This window comes from Phyllostomus hastatus, unplaced genomic scaffold (assembly GCF_019186645.2).
Source record: "Phyllostomus hastatus isolate PE091 unplaced genomic scaffold, TTU_PhHast_1.1 phas_contig_210, whole genome shotgun sequence".
Lineage (NCBI taxonomy): Eukaryota > Metazoa > Chordata > Mammalia > Chiroptera > Phyllostomidae > Phyllostomus > Phyllostomus hastatus.
In genome coordinates this window covers 30,156,352-30,179,065 of record NW_025333737.1, presented here as the reverse complement: position 1 = coordinate 30,179,065, position 22,714 = coordinate 30,156,352, and the positions used below count along the sequence as shown (strand labels likewise).

The following is a 22,714-nucleotide window of genomic DNA, read 5'->3' as shown; positions in this document are numbered from 1 at the left end:
GGTGGTGTAGTGGACAGGGCCAAGCTAGACTCGGGTTGGCATCTTGGTTCTGCTTGTCCCTGGGTGGTGGTCTTGGCTGCCTCGGCTTCTAGATGGGGAAAACAAGCGCGGGCTCCCAGGGCAACGTGAGGATTAAATGTGAGACCACCACGGGAAAGCGCTGAGCACCCGCCTGGAAGGCCGCTGGCCCGCAGCTCACAGTCCTCCTCCGGACGGAGCAGATAATAATAGTACGTGTCCCTGGAAGGGTAAGCGGGACCCCAGCCTGCAGGGCCGAACAGAAGGCAGAGCCCGCTGGCCTACCTGGTGAGACACCCTCTGCAGCCACGCCTGACCCTGGCTCAGCGCTCAGCCCCTCTTCCAGGCCCCACCTGCTGGGCAGGTTGGGTTTTCTGGGACCATATCCCGCCCTTGTCAAGCTTTCTCGGCACTAGTCCCGCAAACTCCTGTGGCAGAGCTAGAACCCTGAAGGCCAGGCTCTCTGCACCTTCTGAGGAGGCCGGGGAGCCAAGAACACGCCCCCCGGCCCCCGACAGCTAGAAGGAAAGGCGTCTCCACCTCTCCGCCAGGGCCTGGGAAGACAGACCTTCCTATCGGTGGAGGCGCCTGTGGGCCGGTCCCCAGGGAGCCGAGCTCGAGTCACTTTGGCTGAAGCTGAGGCTGCATGACTGGAACGGACCTCCTGACCAGGGAGACGGCGGGATGTGGCCATGGAGGCTGAGCTGGGTCCAGGGCGACCACAGGAACCAACCCCCCACGCCCCTCAGGCCTGAGGGATTTTCCAGGGACATGAAGCTTTCGGCACCGAATCCAGAACAATCCTGGGGAAACCGTAATAGTTGGTGACCACAGCCCAAAAGGGCTCTGGGCCTCTGTGCCTCCTTGGGCTGGAGGCCCCACTTTCCCTGCAACAACCAGACTTATTCTTCCAACCCAGAGGCCTCCCCTACTCCCCGGGGCCCATAAAAGAAGACAATGCTGGAGAAAGTCAAGGCCGTGGCGGGACGCCCACGCCTCTTCAGGAGGAGGCCGAGGGCTGGGCCCTGATCACAGGCCCCTTTGAAGGGCTGGCGGCGACTTGGTCTTTCCAGCAACACGGGGCGGCGGAGACACGTCTCCACGTAGCCGCCAGTCCAACGGGGCTCCTTTTTTACGAGGCCGGGAAGTGTTCACGGGAAGCTAAATAACAGGTTAACGAGGAGGTATCATAGAAAGTGGTATTAACTTTACGAGGAGAAAGCACTTTGTCTGGCGAAGGCCGACGCCCACTGGGGCAGAGATATAAACCCGTGTGAGGAGCCGCGTCTCTGCATCGGGGGGTAGCTGGCCTTGAAGGTCTGTCCCTTGTGTCCTGGCTGCTGAGGTCATGGCTTCCAAATGCCTCAAGGCCAGCTTTTCCTCAGGGTCTCTCAAGGGCCCGGGAGGGGGCTACGGGGGCTCCGCACGTGTGTCCACCGTGTACTCCAGCAGCTCTTGCAGGCTCCTGGGCCTCCCCCGGGGGGCCCGGAGCTTCTCCACCTGCTCCGCGGGGCTGGGCAGGAGCAGCCGCAGGGCTGCCAGCTGCCTCCCCACTCTCTGGCTCCCATCTGGAGGCTTTGTCACCAGCTACAGTGTCAGTGGGGGCTGGTTTGGGGAGGGCATCCTCACCGGCAGCGAGAAGGAGACCATGCAGTTCCTGAACGACCGCCTGGCCAGCTACCTGGAGAAGGTGCGGCAGCTGGAGCAGGAGAACGCCAGCCTGGAGAGCCGCATCCGCGAGTGGTGTGAGCAGCAGGAGCCCTACCTATGCCCCGACTACCAGTCTTACTTCCGGACCATCGAGGAGCTGCAGAAGAAGGTGAGGGGATTTGAGTGGCGTCGGCTGCTTGGGGGGCTGGTGCCACCTGCACTGGGCTGGAAGCCAGGACACCTGTGGCGGTGGCCCTGCTCCCAGGGGGCACTGCAGGGGTCACAGGGCATGTTCACACTGTGGCCTTGTTTGCTGCTCCTCCCAGTAATCTTATGGGGGAGGCATCGCCAGCCCATTTAACGGATGAGAACACTGAGGCACAGGCTGGTTCAGTGACTTGTCTAAAGTGGTCCAGCTGGTGGAGTGTGGAGCCAGAACATGAACGTAGGCTCTATGAACTAATTGATTGTGTCACCTTTGGTACCGTAGCCCGACTCTTCTCCGCCCACTCCCTCCTCCTCCTTCAAGGTAAGGGGATTGAATTTGATGAGTTTGGTGCAGGTCAGGTTTCCTATACCTGGTCCAGGAAAGGAAAAGCCTGTCTGAAGTTTCCTTCTTGCCCGGCCCCCATCCCCTAAAGGTCTCAGCTGCCTGCTGAGAAGGGCCATTTATGACCAAGGAATCTCAGAGCATGCCCTTGGTAATAACCTGCCCAGAGACCCCAGTGGCCTGGGCAGAAGGAAGACAAGAGGAAGCCACCGCGCCGGGTCTTTCCCGCAGCGTCTCCGCACCCCTCCCCCCACTCTGTTTCAGGTTCAGGTCACAGATGTGCTGGGAGGGACCCAGGCAGCAGGCCCAGAAGTCCTCATGGAGGCTCAGCCACTGAGAGCCCAGGGACGGACGGGTGCTGCCCTTTGTCCAAAGGGAGCGCATCCAGCTTGGGGGCACCCCACCCTCAGACTGTCCTTTCCTTCTCTGAAGTCACTTTCCCTCCTCCAGACTCTGTGCACCAAGGCGGAGAACGCCCGGCTGGTGGTCGAGATCGACAATGCCAAGCTGGCCGCGGACGATTTCAGGACCAAGTGAGTGTCCCGCTCGCCTCTTGGTTGGGGTCTGGCGGAGCTGGACACCGTCGATGTCTAGACTCGGGGTTTCGGCTTCATCAAGTCCCTGAGGCATCAGGGTGGACACACAGCACCGGGCCCGTCTGGGGTGGGATCTGACTCAGATACACAAAGGGCGTGTGGCTTCAAGGGCCCTGTATGTGCCTGCCAGGTATGAGATGGAGGTATCCATGCGGCAGCTGGTGGAGTCGGACATGAACAGCCTGCGCAGGATCCTGGACGATCTGACCCTGTGCAAGTCCGACCTGGAGGCCCAGGTGGAGTCCCTCAAGGAGGAGCTGCTCTGCCTCAAGAAGAACCACGAGGAGGTAAGTGAGTGTGGGGCAGGAGGTGAGCCCAGGGAGCAGGTAGGTGTGGGGCAGGAGGGCGAATGAGGCAGCCGGCTGGGAAAGTTGGCGCTGACCCCGGTCTGTGCCACAGGAAGTGAACACGCTGCGTTGCCAGCTTGGGGACCGGCTCAACGTCGAGGTGGACGCCGCCCCGCCCGTTGACCTCAATCGGGTCCTGGAGGAGATGAGGTGCCAGTACGAGACCCTGGTGGAGAATAACCGCCGGGACGCCGAAGACTGGTTCAACACCCAGGTGGGCACCGGGGAACGGTCCGTGCAACGGAGACACGCCTCGGGCCACGCAGGAGCCAGCTTGCAGCCCTGGGTCAGGCAACCTGTGTTTGAGTCCCAGCTCCGTTTCCACCTCACCAGGCATCGTGGGCAGGTTGCTGTCCTCTAAGCCACAAAGCCCTCGAGTGTAAAATGAATGGTTTGGGTGATCTGGAAGGTCCTTCTGGGCTCAGGGCCCTCAGTGGCCTCTGTCAGACCTCTGACGCTGTGTCCTCAGTCGTCCTGACCAGGGCCTGGGCGTGTACGTTTCAGACGGAGGAGCTGAACCAGCAGGTGGTGTCCAGCTCGGAGCAGCTGCAGACCTGCCAGGCAGAGATCATCGAGCTGAGACGCACGGTCAACGCCCTGGAGATCGAGCTGCAGGCCCAGCACAGCATGGTGAGTCCTGAGGCTGCTGGGGACCAGGCCTAGCTGCACACGAAACCCCCGACTTCCATGTTCTGACCACACAGGCAGGCCCTAGTGGTTCAAGTTCTCGAGCACCTGAGATTTTCTGTGCAGAGAAGATGGAATGAGGGCCCAGCCCCCATTCACAAATGTCCCAGTGGTGAAAGACAGGAGGCCTGTAGCAGCTGGCATGTCCGGGCAGCTGCTCCCATATTTGTGGGAGCAGATTCTTTCTGAGTTATTCAGAGATATTATCCATGGACTTACACTCTCGAGACCAAGATGGCTACGGGGGCTCTCAAGCAAGAAGTCTGACTGTGGTTCATTCTCGATGAAAGTGATTCTCCAAGCTTCTGCTCTTGGATTCTGAGGCTACACGGAGACTCAGATGGATGAGGTGCATCTTCCTTGCTCCTCCTCCGATCTCCAAACTCCTTCTTCTCTATGCAATCCTTGCTTTTACAGAGAGATGCTTTGGAATCCACCCTGGCGGAGACAGAGGCCCGCTACAGCGCCCAGCTGACCCAGATGCAGTGCATGATCACCAACGTGGAGTCCCAGCTGGCCGAGATCCGGGCTGACCTGGAGCGGCAGAACCAGGAGTACCAGGTGCTGCTGGACGTGCGGGCCCGGCTGGAGGGCGAGATCGCCACGTACCGGGGCCTGCTGGAGAGCGAGGACTGCAAGTGAGTGTCACTGCACGCTCCCATCTCCTGGGTGCAACCTACACAGTTCTGGGAGGCAGCACAGGGCCTGGGAAGAGCCCAGCCTTCGGCGTCAGGAGCCTTGGGTTTTAGTTCTGGTCTTATTACAAACTCAGCACATGACCCTGGCAAGTCCTCTGTCTCCCTGCGCCTCTTGTTTTCCTTTTGGTGAAACGAGGGGGGCAGGACTAAGCGGTTTTTAGGGTGATCTGAGTTATTAAAAACAGCAGCTGGAGAAACATACTGATCGGATCTTTTTCTTTCCCTTAGGCTCCCCTGTAACCCATGTGCTCCTGAGCCCTCGCCCTCCAAGTCGTGCCTCCCCTGTCTCCCTGCAGCCTCCTGTGGCCCCGCCACAGCCCGCGCCACCTGCAGCCCCCGCCCCCTCTGTGCGCCCTGCCCAGGAGGCCGGTTCTGAGAGGGACTGGCCCAGAAAGTCAAGGCCATTGTCTCCAGGGCTTGGACTTGGCCACTCCTGAACCCTAACCCTAAAGCCCGATCCCTTCTCTTTGTGCAGAGCCCAGGGCCTGGCCCCGAGGGGCCTCACGGCAAACACAGGCCATAAGGTTTCTCAGACCCTGTCACTAAGGCTGGCCGCGCCCGACGGCTGCAGCTCCTCATCATTTCAAAGGGGGCGAGGCCTCTGTTCTCAGGCTGCCTCTTGGGCCAAGATTTCCTTCTGGGTGCTGTCTCAGGAGGTTCTGAAACGCAGTGCAGGGCTTTGGAACAATAAAGCGCATTTGCTCTGGCTCGCGATGCCTAAGCAGCACCGTTCAGGATTGTCGGTGTGTGTCTCTGCTGGATGAGACGGTGACCCCTGGGCAGATGAATGGGGGATGTTTGACCATGTACGATGCTGGGGACGACGGGGGTCCCTACGCTCCTTTCCGGGGTGGGTAGAGAGGTCTGCAGTGGGGCTTTTGCTAAGCTTTCCTGATGAAGACCTTTCTCCAAGGGTCCCACGTGGTGGCAGATATTACCAAGCCCCTCCTACCATTCAGTATACATGGTCACCTTGGGGTCCTGGAGGATGGATACCCCTGGGGCCAGCGCAATGGGAAGCACCTTGGGGCCACTTTATTAGCTCATGTCTGTGGCTCTCAAGGAGCAGCCTCGTGAAGTCCCGCATCAGCGTGCTTTTAGGGGTGTGTGTACACCAACCCCACTCTTCCACGGCAGCCCTTTTCACTCAGCCTCCCCTTCCAGTGACCCCCCTGAAACCCACACTCCATCAGAAGCAGGAGACACGAGAGTGAGGCTGTCGTGATGTCCACTCACAACCCCAAGACACTTGTCCTGAGGAGGCTCATCACGTGCTGCTGTGACCTTGACACCTGATAAGGCACAGGGGCTTTTGGGTACCAAGGCATCTCAGCATAAAAGCGGGGGCTCCCCCACATCTTGACCCAAAGGCTCTCACTTGTGTCCAGAATGTTGCCTTCACCCCGCCCCACCCCAAACAGACAACGGCACACACCACGTTCCGATGGGAAATGCGGAAGGATGATGGTGAGACTTTCCAAAATGGGAAGGAAGGCAGGTTGCCCCCAGATGGCCGTGGGCTCTTTTGAAGATGCCAAGAACACATGCTAAGGAGCCTCGGTAGTGCTGAGAGTCATAACCACGTCCAGAGTGGAAAACAGATTGGGGAAGGTGCTAGGTCACCCTAGGACCTCACTTCTTAGGGGCACCCAGTGTAGTTTGCCCTGATTCAGCGTTAGAATCCTCCCCTTTCCAGCGCCCCGGGAACGGAGGCCCGGGGCTTTGGCTTCTCCCAGCCCTCTCCTTCCTGCCGCTCGGCATCACCTCTGTTCCGGGCTTGGTGGACACCTTGGCCAGTTCAGCGGAGGCCCAGACACCCAAAGAGGGTGCTGGTCTCAGGATCATGCAGTTCATTCAACACCCCCCACTGAGCACCTTCCCGGCCAGTCGGCGTGTTAGGTGCCTGGGCAGGACTGACCCTCGTCAGACGGGGGCCTGGGGGTGGGACAGGGAGGAGCCCGCTCTCTGCCTCTTTTCCTCCCTAACTCAGTGGTGGGAGGAGGCCAGCCGGAGGGGCCAGGGCGTTAGAACGGTGAACGTGGGCTCCTGACGTGGGTCGGACTGGCCCGAGCTCACCGCTTGGCTCCACCCACTACCTGGGAGACCTTCAGCAGGGGCGGGGCTCAGTTCCGTCATCATACATGAGATCGTGGTGTTGACTGTGTTGTCAGGTCCCTCCGGCTACGCCAGGCTCACGCTGAGCGTTTGAAAATGGGTCAGTGTGTGGAGTCGTTATTCTAGCTGGATGCCTGGATGCTCTGGCGGTGGGCATCCATCTCGGCCTGCTTAGGTTTCATGTCTGAGGTCTCCTTCTAAGCGGCAATGTCCAGGGCACACCGGGCCAGCTAACGTGAATCAGTAGTTACATGACTTTTTAGCCAATTCTGACTTAGAGCAAAGCCGGCGGGAGGAGCTACAGCCAGCAAGCGGTAATGCACACTCTGTATAACACAGGGGCCTGTGCTCACTGTTTTACACAAGACACAGTCTTCCTCTTTACCATGTTCTTTGTCATACAAGCCCCTTTCAAATCCACACTAACGCCCTCCAAGATGGAGCTAGCCAGGTCCTGCCTTGAATGACTATCTATGTTATTTGCTTGTGTTTTTGAACTGTAAAGCTGTTTGCATTTGGCCAGAGGTCCTCAGTCCTGGCTGCACATTGGAAGGACCTGGAGAACTTTAAAGTATATGGATGACTGGTCTGAAATCCTGAAATCTTGACTTTAGTTGGTCTGGATTATGGCCTGGTGTTGGGGCTTTTAAAAGCTCCCCACGTGGTTCCAAGGTGCAGTCGGGGTTGAGGGTGCTTTTGGCAAGACAGCTGGGAGTTTGGGTGCTCAGGGCAGCTCTGGCGGAGACCTTTGTACGACCTGGTTCCCACGTTGTACTTTTGACTATTCTTGGTCCTGGCGTCCCCACTCCTCCTTCCATTTCAAACATCTGTACTACGTTTTTAATTGCAGCTGTCATATATTTAACTCCGAAGAGCTCTGTTCTTATGTTCTGTTCCTCTTTTATAACACCCGGTTCTTGTTTCAAGGATGTAACTGCTATACTTCTCTCCGAGGTTATAAAAAATATGTGCATAGATGTCTTAACAGATCATTTTAGAGTCTGCATTATTTTTGTTCCCCCCTAAATTCCTCTTCATTGTTTTGTTTGTTTGCTTGTTTTGTCTCTGTTCTTAATGTCGGAAAACTTCCAATGTCTGGTGATTCTTCTGCTTTTATTTAATGACCAGGCACTAAATAGAAACCGATGGAAGTTTCTACGTGTATGAGCACGTGGGCAAACTGGCTGTTTGGACGGTAGAACTACCTAAATTCGGTTTTCGCAGGTCTTTTCCGTGGGGTCATTTTTCTGTTTTTTCAAACAGTGGGAAGAAGGGGGCCGTCTGGGGCCGGAACCTGACATGCATCCTATCTGCCCTTTGTTTGTTTAAATGGGTCCTTCATCCTAGACCTCTTTGGCCCCAAACGCTCACTGGTATTTCTTTCTTGTCCCCCCCACCCCATGTTCTTGGCTTTATCTGCATCACTTTCCTTTCTAAGCCTCCCATTTTTCTATTAAATGCGTGTGTTCGATAGTTTGCGTTGGCCTCAGAGAGGCTGGGGTACAGTGGAAAGTCCTTGGGTCCAGGTAGACCTGGGTGCACCCTCTCGCCCTGGAGTGGCCTTTCCCGCCCCCCACTTCTTCCCTGTGAAATGGACCCAGCTCGGGCATGTTGGCTGGGACCCTGCTCTGCTGCAGCTTTGAACACTCCGCTCTCCTTTACTGTGTATAGTGGGCTTTGCTGCCAGATGTCTTGGGGACCATGGGGTGGGACTGCATCCCAGTGCACAGCCTCTTAGCACCTCCCTGGTGCCTGTCCTCCCAGCCCCTGTCCCCCTGGCCTCTCACCGCTTCCTGCCATGACTGTCCTGGGAACTTCAGCCTCTCCTCCTCTCTCTCCCTCTCCTGCCTTGCCAGCCAACATCAAAGTACTTGGGGGGTTCATCTTTTATCCCCAAAACTCCTTAATGTGTTTTTTCAAGTAAAGATTTTTATTTTTTCTGCAAGAGGAATTCTGGTGGCAGGTGTTAAGATACACCTCTCCTTATACTCCAGCTGTTCTCAAAGCTGCCTGGAGGACCTGTTAGACACAGGTGGCTGGGCCCCACCCTCAGGGTTTCTGCCTCCGCTGGTCTGGGGTGAACTTGAGAAACTGCATTTCCAACACGTTCCCGAGGGATGTTGATGCTGTCGCTCTGGAGACCACACTTCGAGAACCATTGCCGCCCCTTATTATAATACTAATCACCTTCTAGTTTTTTAAGGTGATGGTTTAAGAGGCAAATGAATGCCAAGCGCCCATCATGGTGCTAGGCACCTGTATGCGTTCCATATGTGTTGGTTATGATTCAGAAACCTGGTCTGATGAGTCTCACTCCTTCCGCGCAGCTGGGATTGCCTCCACACCTCTGCCCACCTGATTCCACTGTCGTCCCTAAACAGTTAATCCAGACAAAGGGGCTGGGAATCACACGGAGAGATAGTTCAATCTAACCCTTTCAGTTTGCATGAGGCCCAGAGAGGTAGAGCGGCTTCCCCAAGGTCACACAGGAAGGTAGAAGGTAACATCTCTACCTTGACTTTTCTGAAGCAATAGAAACAGTACATGCAAAATAAGACAAGTGCTTATATTCCAACATTACGCTGAGAAGATGAATAAGTAAGATGTGTCTATACAACGCACACATTGAACATGCAGCGTGTGAGTGGGCAAGCGTTGCAGGCAAGGACCGAAAAGCACCGGTCTTGCCCGTCGCTTTCTTGAGGAATGCCCAAGGCTTCTGTAATTGGGGTCACCTGCTCCCGATCTCCTGGCTTAGCTCGTCCGGGGCTGCAAAGTGTCACTTCTCCAGGGGGCTGCTTCGCACCGCCTCCGTCCTCTGAGTCCCGAAGTGGACCCTGTCCCCCACTGCGAACAGTGCAGGTAGAGCCTGTCCCAGCCCGGCCGGCCTCAGTCTCAACAAGTAATTGAACCTGACAACTCTGTCCATGGAGCAGGGGGAACCCAGGGGGAGGACCCAGAGGCGGTGAAGACAGGGCATCCGCCTCCCAGAGATGGTCATGACGCTGAACATCTTTTCCACCAGTGGCCTTCTCTCACCTCTCTTTCCCAACAGCGTCCCGCTGAAAAGACTCCCCGGTTCTTAGGCTTTCTGTCTGCGTCCTGAGTTTGCTCCCTCCTCGCAGGTATACATTCTCCACGTGGGTAGGAAGATGAATCGTGCCCAGAAGCCTAAGAGGCTCTTTCCTACCTCCCGGGGGTTTCGGCCACTGCCGGTGTTGGCCCAGGGCTGTCACCCACACACTTCCTCCCCGAGGGGCCGGGCCTCCTCCCACGTTCAAAGGAGCGGCTGCTGCCCCACAGCGCGGTGGCCTTTCCCAGGGCCGGGGTGGGCGGGGGCGCGGTGGGCAAGGCCACTGGGGGCACCGTGGTCTCCTGGCGGCTCCGCCCTGGTAATGAGGCCCCAGGCGTGCAGTCCATCCTTTGAAGATGTGTCCGGAAGCTTTCCCCTGGTGATCAATGACAGGAGCCCAGAGTCCTGCTTTAGCCAAATGACACGCTTGGCCTCTTTTATGAGGAAAGGAACTCCTTATTGGAAACTAAATTACAAATTAATTGGCAGCTTCCTCTGAGGCTGAGCCTAAACATCAACACCACCCCCTGATGACTTTCTAGCGTAAACCCCCTCACTCCAAGGGTATAAAAGGGCCCGGACGGGATGGGGTCTGCAGGTGCTGGTGATCCAGGCAGCTGAGGAGAAAGGGCCTCCCCGACATGACATCCGCCTGCTCACCTGCCTCTGTCAAGGGCGGCGCGCGGCCCTCCTCCGTCTGCTCCGGCAGCATGAGCTGCCGGCCGGAGCTGTGCCCGAGTTACGTCTGCCAGCCCGCGACCTGTGCACCTTCCGTCTGCATGCCCACCACCTACCGGCCGGCCAGCTGCTTCCCCAAGACCTACGTGTCCAGCTCCTGCCGACCCAGCAGCTGCCGGCCATCCGGTGGCATCTCCAGCCCCATGGGTCCCTGCGGCTGGTACTGTGAAGGGACCTTCAATGGCCACGAGAAGGAGACCATGCAGTTCCTGAACGACCGGCTGGCCAACTACCTGGAGAAGGTGCGCCAGCTGGAGCAGGAGAACGCCAACCTGGAGAGCAAGATCCAAGAGGCTTGCCAGTCCCAAGCGCCTATCATGTGTCCTGACTACCAGTCTTACTTCAGGACCATTGAGGAGCTCCAGCAGAAGGTGAGGGCAAGTGGTGACCGGTCTCACTGGGAAGGCGGCCGGAAGGGCTGCCGTTCCGGATTGGAATCTCATCATGTACTTAGCTACGTGCATGGGAAAGATACTTCCCTGGGGCATAGAATTGTCTCATAGTGTGAGCGCGCAGCCAGGGCCCTGACTGCGGAAAGAGGCCCGGGATGTGGTGTCAGTTCTGCCCCTGATTCATGGCATGACTTTGGGGGGTTCCTTCCCTTCCCTAGGCCTCCATTTCCCCATCTGTGGAATGGGGATAACAGCGGTCCTTACCTAAAGGGGCTGCCAAGGGGGTTCCGTGACTGGATGCAGGTGAAGTGCTTAGTGCGGCCCCTGGAACACGGGGCGTTTTCAGTAAATGTTAGTGCTTGTTAAGGACCCTCCTCTGTTACCGGAATGACTTCTGACCTCCAGAGAGTCTTCCCTTCCCTATTGGTCATTGAATCCAAAATGGGGCGTTTGGATTTGTGAAGACGCAGGGGCTTAAAAAAATAAATCCCATGTTTCCAAACACCGGCAGTTCACTAAGTAACCCGCCGTGTTCCAGGGAGGAGGGGCTTCTGCAGGGATGGGTGCAAGGTTGCTGTGTTCCACTGGCTACATCGTCTCCTCACTCGGGTTCTTTATCCTTCTTCTTGTCCTGGACGGACCCCTCTGTGTGCTCCGGCCTGCAGGTCCTGTGCACCAAGGCGGAGAACGCCAGGATGGTCGTGCACATCGATAATGCCAAGCTGGCCGCCGATGACTTCAGGACCAAGTGAGTGTGCCCAGGGGACGGGGCTGCCTTCTCTCCTGGCCCTGGCTTCCAGCAGCTTCCCGTTGATTTCACGGGGAGTTGGCAGAGCGCCAGCAGTTCAAGGTCTCCCCTGAGTCCTGTGTTCCGTCTCACCCCTTGCTGCTGACCCTGTCCCCTGCAGGTATGAGACGGAGCTGGCCCTGCGGCAGTTGGTGGAGGGCGACACCAACAGCCTGCGCAGGGTCCTGGACGAGCTGACCCTGTGCAAGGCCGACCTGGAGGCGCAGGTGGAGTCCCTGAAGGAGGAGCTGCTCTGCTTGAAGAAGAACCACGAGGAGGTGAGCGCTGGAAACCAGAATGCGGGAAGAATGTGGGGTTTGGGCCAGAGATACTCGGACTGAAATCCCCAGGCCTGCCACGTACTGATTCTGTGCCCATGCCTGATGTAGGTAACCTTCCTGAGCCTCCCCGTCGGTGCCCTGGGCACAGCACCATCAGGAAGGGGCGCTGTGAGCATTGCACGAGAACTGAATGTCCCTTGCTCAGTGCTCAGAAAGGCTGGCGATCCTCTCTCTGCATTTCCTGGACTGGCACGACTGCCAAATGCTTTCTCGCTGCATTTGTTTTTCTCACGAGAGCCGAGTTTCAGGGGAGAGTGGTGCTCGGGAGCCCCAGGGGCGTCAGGCTCTGGAACCCACACCTGGCCACCTCTGTGAGGCTGGACTGCTGGCGTGACCCCCGTGTCTTCTCAGGGAGAGTCGAGCTGTCCTGGTGTCCCTCTTTTTTCTGCCCCCACCCTCGTCACCCTTGTCTCTTCTATTTGCATGTAATATACTTCGTCCAGAAGCCATAGGTCACCCCTTTACTTTCGGACTTTCCCCACAGGTCTGTGGAGGGGAATTCCCTCCACCCTGGGCACCTGTGTGCTGCGACGCCCACCCCAGCTCTGCTGTTTTTTTTTTCTCTTTCCCTGGGTTGACTCTCAACCTCTTGACTTGGGATTTGAAAGAACAAGTGCCTCTGAATCCTGGCTGGGTTTCTTTAGGCCTGAGTGTAAAGTAACAATCAGGCACCACGCATTTGCCAAGTGCCCTACGGTGCCTGACTCATCCCACCTAATCAGAGAACTGGGACCCGAACCAAGAAACCACTAATGAGGCTTATCGCGCACGCCAGGGTCTCGGTGACAACTTCTTTTCTCTGACAGCCAAACCCGCGGAGGTGCCTGCTCTGATCTGGCCTCGAACCAAGCGAGGCCAGGCGTCTGCTGCCCCCCTTCCCAGATGAACACGGGTGGGAAGGGTGGGCAGGGACACAGGGGCACAGGCTCCCCACGTTTGCTCACATGGATCAGACACACCCTGATGCCGCTCTTGGCTTCTGCCAAACTGACAGGAAGTGTGTAGCTGGAGTGCTTCTCCCACGAGGAGGGTGTCCGGTTGGCCCTGGAAGGCCTTTGGGGTACCACAGGGCACACTGTGCTCCCCAAAGGGCCCTGTTAAAGGTGGAGATCTTGAGCATTTTGTGTTCTGTCTTTGCACGTCGCCTCGGGAGGTGAGCTTGGATACTGCAACTCCCTGGGGCTCTCGTTCCTTTTCAGGAAGTCAATGCCCTCCGAGGCCAGCTTGGGGACCGCCTTAACATTGAGGTGGACGCCGCGCCCCCCGTGGACCTGAACAGGATGCTGGAAGAGATGCGGTGTCAGTACGAGACGGTGGTGGAGACCAACCGCAGGGATGTGGAGCAGTGGTTCAACATGCAGGTGGGCCTGTCGCGGGTGGGCCGGCCCCCGCGGTGTCCCCGAGAAGGCACCCCCAGATGCTTCCATCTCCCCCACTGCAGATGGAGGAGCTCAACCAGCAGGTGACCACGAGCTCTGAGCAGCTGCAGACCTACCAGTCAGACATCATTGACCTGAGACGGACGGTCAACACGCTGGAGATCGAGCTGCAGGCCCAGCACAGCCTGGTGAGTGCCACTGGGGGGGCACCTGTCCCCCAGCTCTGGCTCCCAGGTGACACCAAGCGCAGGTGCGGGCATCCAGGAAGGAGGAGGGGGGCCCAGGTTCAGCCCCTGAGGATGCCCAGCTGCCCTCTCCTGGAGGGAGGTTTCTCTCAAGATCCAGCTTGAAGACAAAATGGGCATTTCCAATCTAGCGTGGGTCAAGTGGTCACTGTCAAACATGACTCCCCAGAATGCTTGTTCTCTGCTTAGTCCGCCCTTCCAAGCCCATGCTTCTCCACCCGACCAGTGGAGATTTAAAAAAAACCCCATGCCCAGGTTCCTCCCCAGAAGAATGAAATCAGAGCCTCTGGAGGTGGGGCCTGGGCCTGGGTGTTTCTTCCAAAGCTCCTGCATGGCTCTAACATACAGCCGGGGCAACAGACCATTGTTCTAAATAATGCTGCAGGGAAGGGGCCTGGCAGGCCCCAGGTCCGAAGCCCGAAGCCAGTCTAAGGTTGAAGGAGGAATAAGGGATTCAGGGTCACACGGATCTGTGTTCAAACCCTGATCTGTTGCTTACTAACTGCTTAACCGTGAATGAATCCCTTGACCTTCCTGGGCTTTCATTTCCACAGGGACTTAGGTAGGGAGAGGTCATGCCCAGACCCAAAGAGCAACTGGGCTCTTTCAGGGTCTTCCCGAATCAGGCCATGAAAATTAGACCTGTTCCTCACAGTCTTTCCTTCTGCCTTAGAGGGACTCGCTGGAGAACACGCTGACGGAGACCGAGGCCCGCTACAGCGCCCAGCTGGCCCAGATACAGTGCCTGATCACCAACGTGGAGTCCCAGCTGGCGGAGATCAGGAGTGACCTGGAGCGGCAGAACCAGGAGTACCAGGTGCTGCTGGACGTGCGGGCCCGGCTGGAGTGTGAGATCAACACGTACCGGGGCCTGCTGGAGAGCGAGGACTGCAGGTGCGTGGGCCTGGCTGAGGCTGCACGGGGAGATGTGTGGGAGGCCTGGGGAAGCCGTCGGAAGCAACTGGATCTACCCAGAAGGTAGAGCTCTGGTGTGGTTAAGAATCGATTAGGAAGCTGATAAGATCTGAAGAAGGGCAGGTATTCAAGCCGCCTTTCCTGGCCCTAAACCTGGCCCTAAACCTGGCCCATTGGCGAGCGTTCCGCTCCATTCCAAGTGAACAAACTCCCTCCAAGTGCCCAGCGTGTGCCAGGCGCCAGGGGCAAGACCGAGATGGATGATGATAAGGCATCTGCTCTCAAGCTGATTCCCATCTGTTCAGAGAGGCAGGCAGACAGGCCACTGGAGGCCGTGCTGGGGGGACATGTTCTCGGCACCTGGGAGGACAATTAAGTGGCTTCCTGGGATGACCTGGGGCGGGGAGGGCGGCAGGCGAGCTCAGCTGGGGCCCACTCGTGGGGAACCGTGGAGACCATGCTGGAGAGGGAGGGCTTTTTTAGTACGCCATTGCGAGGCCTTGCTGTTTTTTTTTTTTGAGGAGGAAAGGATAGCATTTGCTTCACTGCCGATCTCCCCCACTGGAGGGTAAACAAACACCTGGAGTGCAGAGACAATATAACATATTTTTATCCCCTGCACCTGGCACATAGTAGGTGCTCAGTAGACGTTTCTTGACCGAGTCCTTGAGAACTCAAAGCTGCCCCTCAGGAGGATGACGCAGGTGGCCGTGGGGAGGGCTGAGGACAGGGAGGAGGAGCAGGCAGGGCGCTGTTGGGAGGTCCTGGCCTGGCATACACACCAGGCGGCAGGGAGGGTCCGGATCAGGTGAGAGGCGGCGTCAGCCACCAGCCGCCGAGCAGGCAGAATCAGTAGGACACCCCTGGGCTGTGGACACCCGTGGGCTGATCACGGTGATAGACGGTTTCTTTTTTTTTTTTTTTTAAGATTTTATTTATTTTTAGAGAGGGGAAGGCAGGGAGGAAGAGAGGGAGGGAAACACTGATGTGTGAGAGACAGAGCAATTGTTTTGCCTCTTGCGCCCCCCCAAACAGGGACTTGGCCGGCAACCCAGGCATGTGCCCTGACCGGGAATCAAACCTGTGACCCTTTGGGTCACAGGCTGGTGCTCAATCCACTGAGCCACACCAGCCAGGGCCTGTTACAGGCGGTTTCTTATTCTCCATTCAACTTTGCTTCTCTGCCATTTAGATTCTTGTTGCCAAGTCAAATGGTTTTCAAGGACCGGGCTGTCAGCATGCATGTGTGACATGGCTCACGGGGCCTTGTCCAGTCAGCGTGGTGCCGCCCCTCGGGGCCGCTCCCGTCACAGGAGAGCAGCGGTGTCGCTGCGTCTGCTGACTGTGCAAGGGAAGCTGGGAGTCTGGATTTCTGTCAATGTTAAATTCTCTCGAATTTCAAATATCTTTAGCAAATTAAAAAAAAAACAATATAGTGCCCGTCAAACGAAACACATTTCACGCTGGAGGTGGTCCTGGGCTCCTTGTTGTCCGTCCGGCAGCCAGTGCGTTGCTTCTGGTTCCGAGCCCACACCTGTCGGAGCCTGAGATCATCCTGTTTCCTTCTGCCACATGTTTCTTCTCTGTTCATCGATGAACTCATCCTTTTCAATACCTTCTTATTAAGTGCCTGCTCTGGGCCAGGTGTGCAGGTGGGCACACGTCCACGGCTGCTGACCTCACTGCCCAGTGGGGAGAGAGATCATAATAGAACCACCACAGATCACTCTGGAAGGAGCCACAGGGTACCATGGTGGGGAGGGGGGTCTGATACGGAGATCCAGGGGGGCTTCAAGGAGGATGTGGCCCTCGAGGGCAAGGAAGCTGCTCTGTATCCTGAGTTTAAATGGCAGCCACTGAAGGTCTTAGGCAGAGGAGGGAGGTGATTAGATTTGTGTTTGTAGGAGCTCACTCTGGCTACCACGTTGGCAATGGTTAGAAGGGGCAGGCAGGAGTAGGGCTGGGAGACCAGGTAGGTGGCCACGGGGGTCACACAGGTGAAGATGACGAAGGCTGGAACCAGGTGAGCGGTAGGCGAATTTGGGCGGCAGCACGGGGGGCAGAACCGGCTGCGCGTGTGGCCCCCTCCGCTGCTTCAGCCCCTCCCTGTGCCCTTCTTCCGCAGGTTGCCCTGTAACCCGTGCTCCACGCCCTCGTGTGTCCCCTGCGTGCCCGCCCCGGCCGTGCCCCACACCGTCTGCGTGCCCCACACCGTCTGTGTGCCTTGCGTGCCCTGTCCCCAGACCCGCTACTGAAGTCCTTCCGTGCCGGTGGATGCCGGAGGGACCGGAGCTGGGCAGCTGGCGCCTCCGCAGGCCGAGCCTGGCCTCGGTTCAGCGGCCGCCCACTGAGAGACCTGGGCCAGCATGGCCAGCAAGGAAGCCCCGGCCCCCCAATGCTTAGAAACGGCCTCTCTCTTTTCCATGAGCTAATTGTCTCTGCTGATGTTCCTGGTTCCCTGCCGCCCCAAGAGCACGTGTTCTCAGTCAGCTGGCCAATAAAGCCTCATCCAGCGGCGCTGCCAACGTCCTCTGTGTGTCATTCACGATGCTCTCTCCGCCAGCCAATACCACTGCTGCGTTGTCATCAAGAGGAATGGGGCCAGATTCTGTGCCTGTTTTATGCCCCTCTGCTTCCATAGAGGGTCAAGAGGCATTTTCCAAAAAGGCCCACATGCCAGAAACCAGTCAGGACCAGGCAGTTGGTTCAGAGCCAAGTAATAAAAACAGAAAAAGAGGAGGGAGGTAATTATGCCAGGAGCCCCGGCCAGACAACTGTGAGTGAGAATGTTGCAGTGATGGCCCCGCCCCTGAGCCTCACTGCAGCTGGTATAAAGGGACCATTCTTTCATAACGTCCTCGCTGACTGCCTGAGGGAGTGGGGGTAGGCTCTGTGTCAGGCTGGTTAACCCAGGTGAGGGTCCCCCGCCACCTCGTAAATGCCCCATTTAATCCTTGTAACAACCTGTGGCAAAGGGACCCCTATTTCACTCATTTTACAAATGAGGGAACTGGGACCCAGAGAGGTGAAGAAAGACACTTGCTCAAGTTCACACAGTTAGTCATCGGGGGACCCAGGACTCACACTCAGGCCTTCAGCCTCCGGAGATGCTTCCCCAGTTCACGTTCCAAGTCCTGGCCACTTGCAAACTCCAGCTGGGTCGAGGGAACACCACCCGTGCAAGTGATCCCCAGCGTCCAGGCACTTCTCAGCAGAGAGGGAGCTAAGACCGATGTGTGTGGGCCCCACTCCTTCCTCAGTAAGGGCCTGCTGATGAATGACAATGAATGAAATCCATCCCACCACTTACCGAGCACTCACTTGCCCCCCGTATTGCGTTGAGCACATTACACAGATGAACCTGTGTGGTTTTCATGGCCACCTTGTAGGGAAGGAATCATGTCCGTCTTAGAGGTGGGGGACTGAGGTGCAGAGAATGGTTTCGTTAGTTGCCCCAAGTTACAGGCAAGGACAAGGATTTGGACCCAGGTCTACCTGCTTCTGCTGGAGCATTATTCTAACCACTGTGCTACACTGCTGGATTCCTACCCAGAAAGAATGTACACACTGACAAAGTCTGGAAGAAAGTGCTGGGGGAGCAGAGGAGGCTTCATGGAGCTGGTGGTGGCCTTTGAGACCGACCTGGAAGGTCAAGGGGGGATGTCTGCGGAGTCACAGAGGGGTACAGCTGAGCGGGGTCTGCGGGAAAGCCGGGGTCCTGCCTGGGGTCCTGGGCTGGCCCTGCTGGCTGGAGCAGCAGGTTCCTGGGCAAGACTGGTAGAAATAAAGCTGACATGGTAGGAAGGTGTCAGACCGTGGGGGGCCTCGGTTACCCCCAAAAGAGCCTGGACTCCCTCCTGCAGGCAATGGAGGGGGGGGCTGCTGCAGGGCCTAGGGTGACATGAGGGGCGGTATGTTTTAGCAAGTTTCCCAAAGGAGTGTGAACGGGGCGGGGGGGGGGCGGAGAGGCAGCGAGGAAGCTGATGAATGGTGCGGAAGAGGCTGGGAGGGACCTCAGCTAAGGCAATGACAGTGGCAATGGGAAAACAAGGGAGCAATTGGAGGGACTCAGTGCAGGACCCAGCTGGGCAATGGCAGATAGAGAGGAGAAAGCCGGGAGCAGGAATCTGGGGCACCTTTTTGCACCTCACCCTCCAAATCTATACTCTAATCTTCCTTAATGAGCTGAGGTGATGTTTTCATTAAGGATCTGCCCTCTGGACTTGCCAAGAAATTACGAGAAATGGATTGGATCCTGAAGCCGCCTGGGGCTGTTTGGACATGAGTCTACAAGCCTGGCAGACAGAGTCGTGAGCCTGACTGGAGACACACACACACACACAGCTATGGTTCCTGGTGTGTGTGTGTGTGTGTGTGTGTGTGCGCGCGCGCACGCGCAAAATTTTGGTGAGCTGAAATGCCAAAGTGTGGCGTCAGGTGGGGGTGCTTCTGGCTACCTGCGTGTTCTGAGTACAAACCAGCGGTGCTTCCCTTCAATTCCTGTGCAATGGTCTAGAATGTGCTTAGCTTGACAACCACAAGCGACTGAGCAGAACTAAATCTTTGGTTCCAGAATCCTAGGCCCACTCGGTCCAATGAGGCAGCTGCTAACTACACGGGGCTACTGAATGTCTAGTGAAATAAAACGAAGTCAAGCGGAGAAGTTCAGCTCCTCAGTGGCACCAGCCACATCATTTCAAGTGCTCAGCACCTTCGTGTGTGGTTCGTGGTACCATGCTGGGCAGTGCGGATGGGGAATGTTTTTGTTATTGTAGAAAGTGTGTTGGATGGTGCCAGGCCAGACTGTCAGAGTCAAGAGGGACCTTCCCGAGGATCTGGCCCCGCCTCTCCCGCCCCGTTCCAGACGGGGATTCCGGAGGCCCAGACCGATGGAAAAATGTGCTCACGGACACACAGCCGACAGGTGGGGACTGGAGCCAGGTCTTCCGATGCCAAGCCTAGCGGGTCTCTCCGAGTTTGTTATGCTTTCTCCAAGCACCAAGGCTTGTTATTCTTTCAGGCTAATAAATATTTCCTCTTTCCCCATCTTTCACCGCCCTGAGGAGAGAGACATTTTCTCTGAGATGCTGCAATTCTTCCCTGGGAGTATAGTTCCCTTTCAAATAACAATGAGCAACCTCCAACCTCAGAATCTCCTTATTCTTTGCACCTTTGGCTCAGGAAGAGCGCAGACCTCAGGCTGTGGCCGGAGCTGCGGCGGGAGCAATCACGCAGGACTTCCAGGACGGGGCGGAGGGGGGGGCGGGGGGGGGCGGGGTCCAGGCCCCTGGACCAGATGCCGACTCCTGCAGGCTCCTTTGCCCCAGCACAGGTTGTCCAGCCCGACCTGGCCCCTGTTCCCACACCTGTGTGTGACTCCGACTTGCCGAGACCTGTCTGACCACTCAAACACCCGTTAAAGCTTTTTATGTGAAACCAAGCCCCACAGTCCAGGGCCAGGAGTGCCGCCCCCTGCTGGGCATGGATGGGCACCCTCTTTGGTGTTTGGACGGTACCTCCGAGCTAGAGACCTCCTGAGCTATCCTCCTGCCGAGCGCATCTCTCTTATTTGCTGGATGAGGACGCCTCGGGCATAGACTTCGGGAAATATGTCCACCGGCACCCGGACCTTCTGGAAACTGGACCCAGTGCTACACGTACGGGGGATTCTCAAAGGAACTGCGTCTTCATATCAAAGCATTTGGCTTTAATTAACCCCGGTTTACAGGAGAGCTCAGACAGGGCTGTGGCGGAGTCATAAAACCGCTGGCCTATTTGATGTGTGGGAGAAACTCCCACAGACAGCAGGGCCCTCCTCGAACGGGACTGGGAAAGGAGGAACCTGGGATTCAAAGGCACAACTTTCCCTGAAGCCATTGAAGGGCCTGGGACTCATGCCTGCCCCTCACCATCTGAGGGTGAGGCCCTCTTCTGAGGCGGGAGTGGGGACAGAGCGGCCTCCAGGAAGCCCAGCCAGAGGGCAAGGCTCCCAGAGAGAACGGCCCAGGGGAGCGGGACACAGCAACAGGGAGACTGCGCCTGCGGACTGAAGCGCACTGAATGGGCGCCCCACCCCCCACCCCCAGAATACCGGGGAGGCTTTCCCAGCCTGATCGAAAAAGGGCATGCCAGGTGATAACTGGGAGATCATCAACAATAAAATAATTGTCTTTAAGTTTCACACATGTTAGCATACGAATGCAATTCGTATTTCATCTCAATTTCGCTAAACAGAAAGTTCCCGAGATCACTGGGCGTCTTATCTTTGTGAACCATCGGTTGAGAGACATTTATTTGCGAACGGTCCTCGCCCTCAGCCGTGAGTGAGTAACCAGGCACATGGGGCAGCATCTTGCTGTGCTAGAAACTCCCCGTGCCTGGGCTGGAACCCCAGTTCTACTGTGGCCACACTGTGCAGTCCGGGCAGACCCCTGACCCCTGTGCATCTCAGTCTCCCTTTTCCCTTTGGAAACAGGGGTCATTCTACCTCCTCCCGAGGGTCGGTGGGATGGAATACCTCTGAAAGACCTGTCATGATGCCAGTATGTGGCAAGCGCTTGATACAAGGTTGGTTAAGGGAAATCTGCTTTGGCAATAAGTGCCCCTGTCTTCCCAATGGCCGTGGCAGCTGAGTCACTTTTCTGATCCACGTGAAGCTCTAGTTTCAGAAACCACAGCAGCAGCAGCAGCAGCATCAACAGAGACAATAGAAACACACAGGCAACTTTGCTTTGCTCCAAGGTCCCAGAACCTCTGGCTAGACTTCTGGTCCTGGTCTAAATGCCTCAGTAAGCTCTGGCTGGCATAGCTCAGTGGATTGAGCGTGGGCTACGAACCAAAGCATCGCAGGTTCGATTCCCAGTCAGGGCACATGCCTGGGTTGCAGGCCATGGCCCCTAGCAACCACACATGGATGTTTCTCTCTCTCTTTCTCCCTCCCTTCCCTCTAAAAATAAATAAATAAAAGCTTTTAAAAAAATGCCTCGGTAAAGTGCAGGGGACAGTCTTGGAGACCCTGAGTTCAGTTCCGGAGCCCACCTGGGTGCTGCCCTCCCCCTGGCAGCGTGCAGGGCGGACGCAAGCTCTCCCCTCGCGCTCTGAGGGATCCAGTTTCCAGGCCCAGTTCTCTGGTTTGCGGAGTGGCGGTCAGCAAACCTCTGCTCACAGGCCAACCCCCGTCGCTGCTTGTGTTGGTCAATACATTCTACTGGAACGCAGCCACGCCCATCACTTTCACATTGTCTGTGCCGGTCCTGCCCCACAGGGCCAGGGCTGAGCTGCCTGAGAGTGAAGAGACTGTCTGGCCTGCAAAGCCTAAACTATTTACCATTTGGCGTTTTGATAGAAAAGGTCTGATGCACAGGAGGGAGGGTGTGATGGAGTCAGGAGCCCCGGGTCCCAGCCTGGGCCTGTGGCTGCCTTGCTCTGCACCCCGAGGAGCTCACAGCCCCTCTCTCCTCTGCAGCTGAAGCAGGAAGGGGTTGAACTGGCACTTGGAGTTTAGTTCTAACACCTTAGTGCCCCTTCATTCTGTGCCCAGTCTCTCTGGGACTCCTGCCCTGAGACGAGAGGGCCCCACGCTCAGTGAGCTCTACCTCTTCAAGAGGACTGCTGTGTCTTTAAGGCCACGACACTCCAGAGAGACATTAGATGGTCCCTTAGGGAGCAGAATTTCTCAATGGCGTGTCTTTAAAGAGATAACACGAAACATCCCTTTTGGCAAGAGGGCAGTAACGAGGAGCCCAAAAGCAGTCACCTCTCTCTTTTAGGAGGTGGGGTGCTCCTTGTGGAGACCGAATAACTGACTGTTGGCTGACCTGATGGCAGTGGACATGCGGACATCATGGGGGAAGCCTGCAGATTGCACCCACGCCCTCAGCGGGGAGCTACATGGTCTGGGCAGGCAAGCACTCTCATGCTTGAGTGCTTGGCCCCGGTAACCAACCTGCAGCTCAGCTTTCGAGGGCCGTGGCTTCCAGCTGTAGCAAAACCTGTGGCTCTTCAAGCAAGCTCTGTGAAGTCCATCTGAAGGCTCCTGGCTCCAGGAGGGCTGTGGCAAGCAGCTGCCAGAGGAACTGTGTGCCCAGGGGCTGTCCAGCCTCCGGCACCACACAGGGCCCACCTGAAAGAGAGCATCCAATCTGGTAGCCATCTTCCCAGAGCCTGTGGTTCATGGCTAGTCC

The 22,714-nt window shown here is 57.0% G+C and overlaps 2 protein-coding genes across 2 annotated transcripts; both read left to right on the top strand.

The window, feature by feature from the left end:
• Window positions 1-1,366: 1,366 nt before the first annotated feature.
• Window positions 1,367-5,105, top strand: KRT35 (keratin 35). Its single transcript, XM_045836922.1, has 7 exons — window positions 1,367-1,837; window positions 2,669-2,751; window positions 2,945-3,101; window positions 3,214-3,375; window positions 3,666-3,791; window positions 4,266-4,486; window positions 4,775-5,105. The coding sequence occupies exons 1-7, from the start codon at window positions 1,367-1,369 to the stop codon at window positions 4,920-4,922; spliced, it is 1,368 nt and encodes a 455-aa protein (XP_045692878.1). The 3' UTR covers window positions 4,923-5,105.
• Window positions 5,106-10,375: 5,270 nt separating this feature from the next.
• On the top strand, window positions 10,376-17,042 carry KRT32 (keratin 32). The gene is made up of 7 exons (XM_045836746.1): window positions 10,376-10,843; window positions 11,530-11,612; window positions 11,773-11,929; window positions 13,192-13,353; window positions 13,434-13,559; window positions 14,290-14,510; window positions 16,657-17,042. Exons 1-7 carry the CDS (start codon window positions 10,376-10,378, stop codon window positions 16,784-16,786), a joined length of 1,347 nt encoding a protein of 448 aa, XP_045692702.1. The 3' UTR covers window positions 16,787-17,042.
• The last annotated feature ends 5,672 nt before the right edge of the window (window positions 17,043-22,714 follow it).

Bases quoted from the DNA above. Each gene is read 5' to 3' on its own strand.
- KRT35 (XM_045836922.1), top strand. From the start codon at position 1,367: ATGGCTTCCAAATGCCTCAAGGCCAGCTTTTCCTCAGGGTCTCTCAAG. The intron at 3,792-4,265 runs GTGAGTCCTGAG...TTGCTTTTACAG, and splicing joins TGCAGGCCCAGCACAGCATG to AGAGATGCTTTGGAATCCAC. The intron at 4,487-4,774 runs GTGAGTGTCACT...TCTTTCCCTTAG, and splicing joins CTGGAGAGCGAGGACTGCAA to GCTCCCCTGTAACCCATGTG.
- KRT32 (XM_045836746.1), top strand. From the start codon at position 10,376: ATGACATCCGCCTGCTCACCTGCCTCTGTCAAGGGCGGCGCGCGGCCC. The intron at 10,844-11,529 runs GTGAGGGCAAGT...TCCGGCCTGCAG, and splicing joins TTGAGGAGCTCCAGCAGAAG to GTCCTGTGCACCAAGGCGGA. The intron at 13,354-13,433 runs GTGGGCCTGTCG...CCCCCACTGCAG, and splicing joins AGCAGTGGTTCAACATGCAG to ATGGAGGAGCTCAACCAGCA.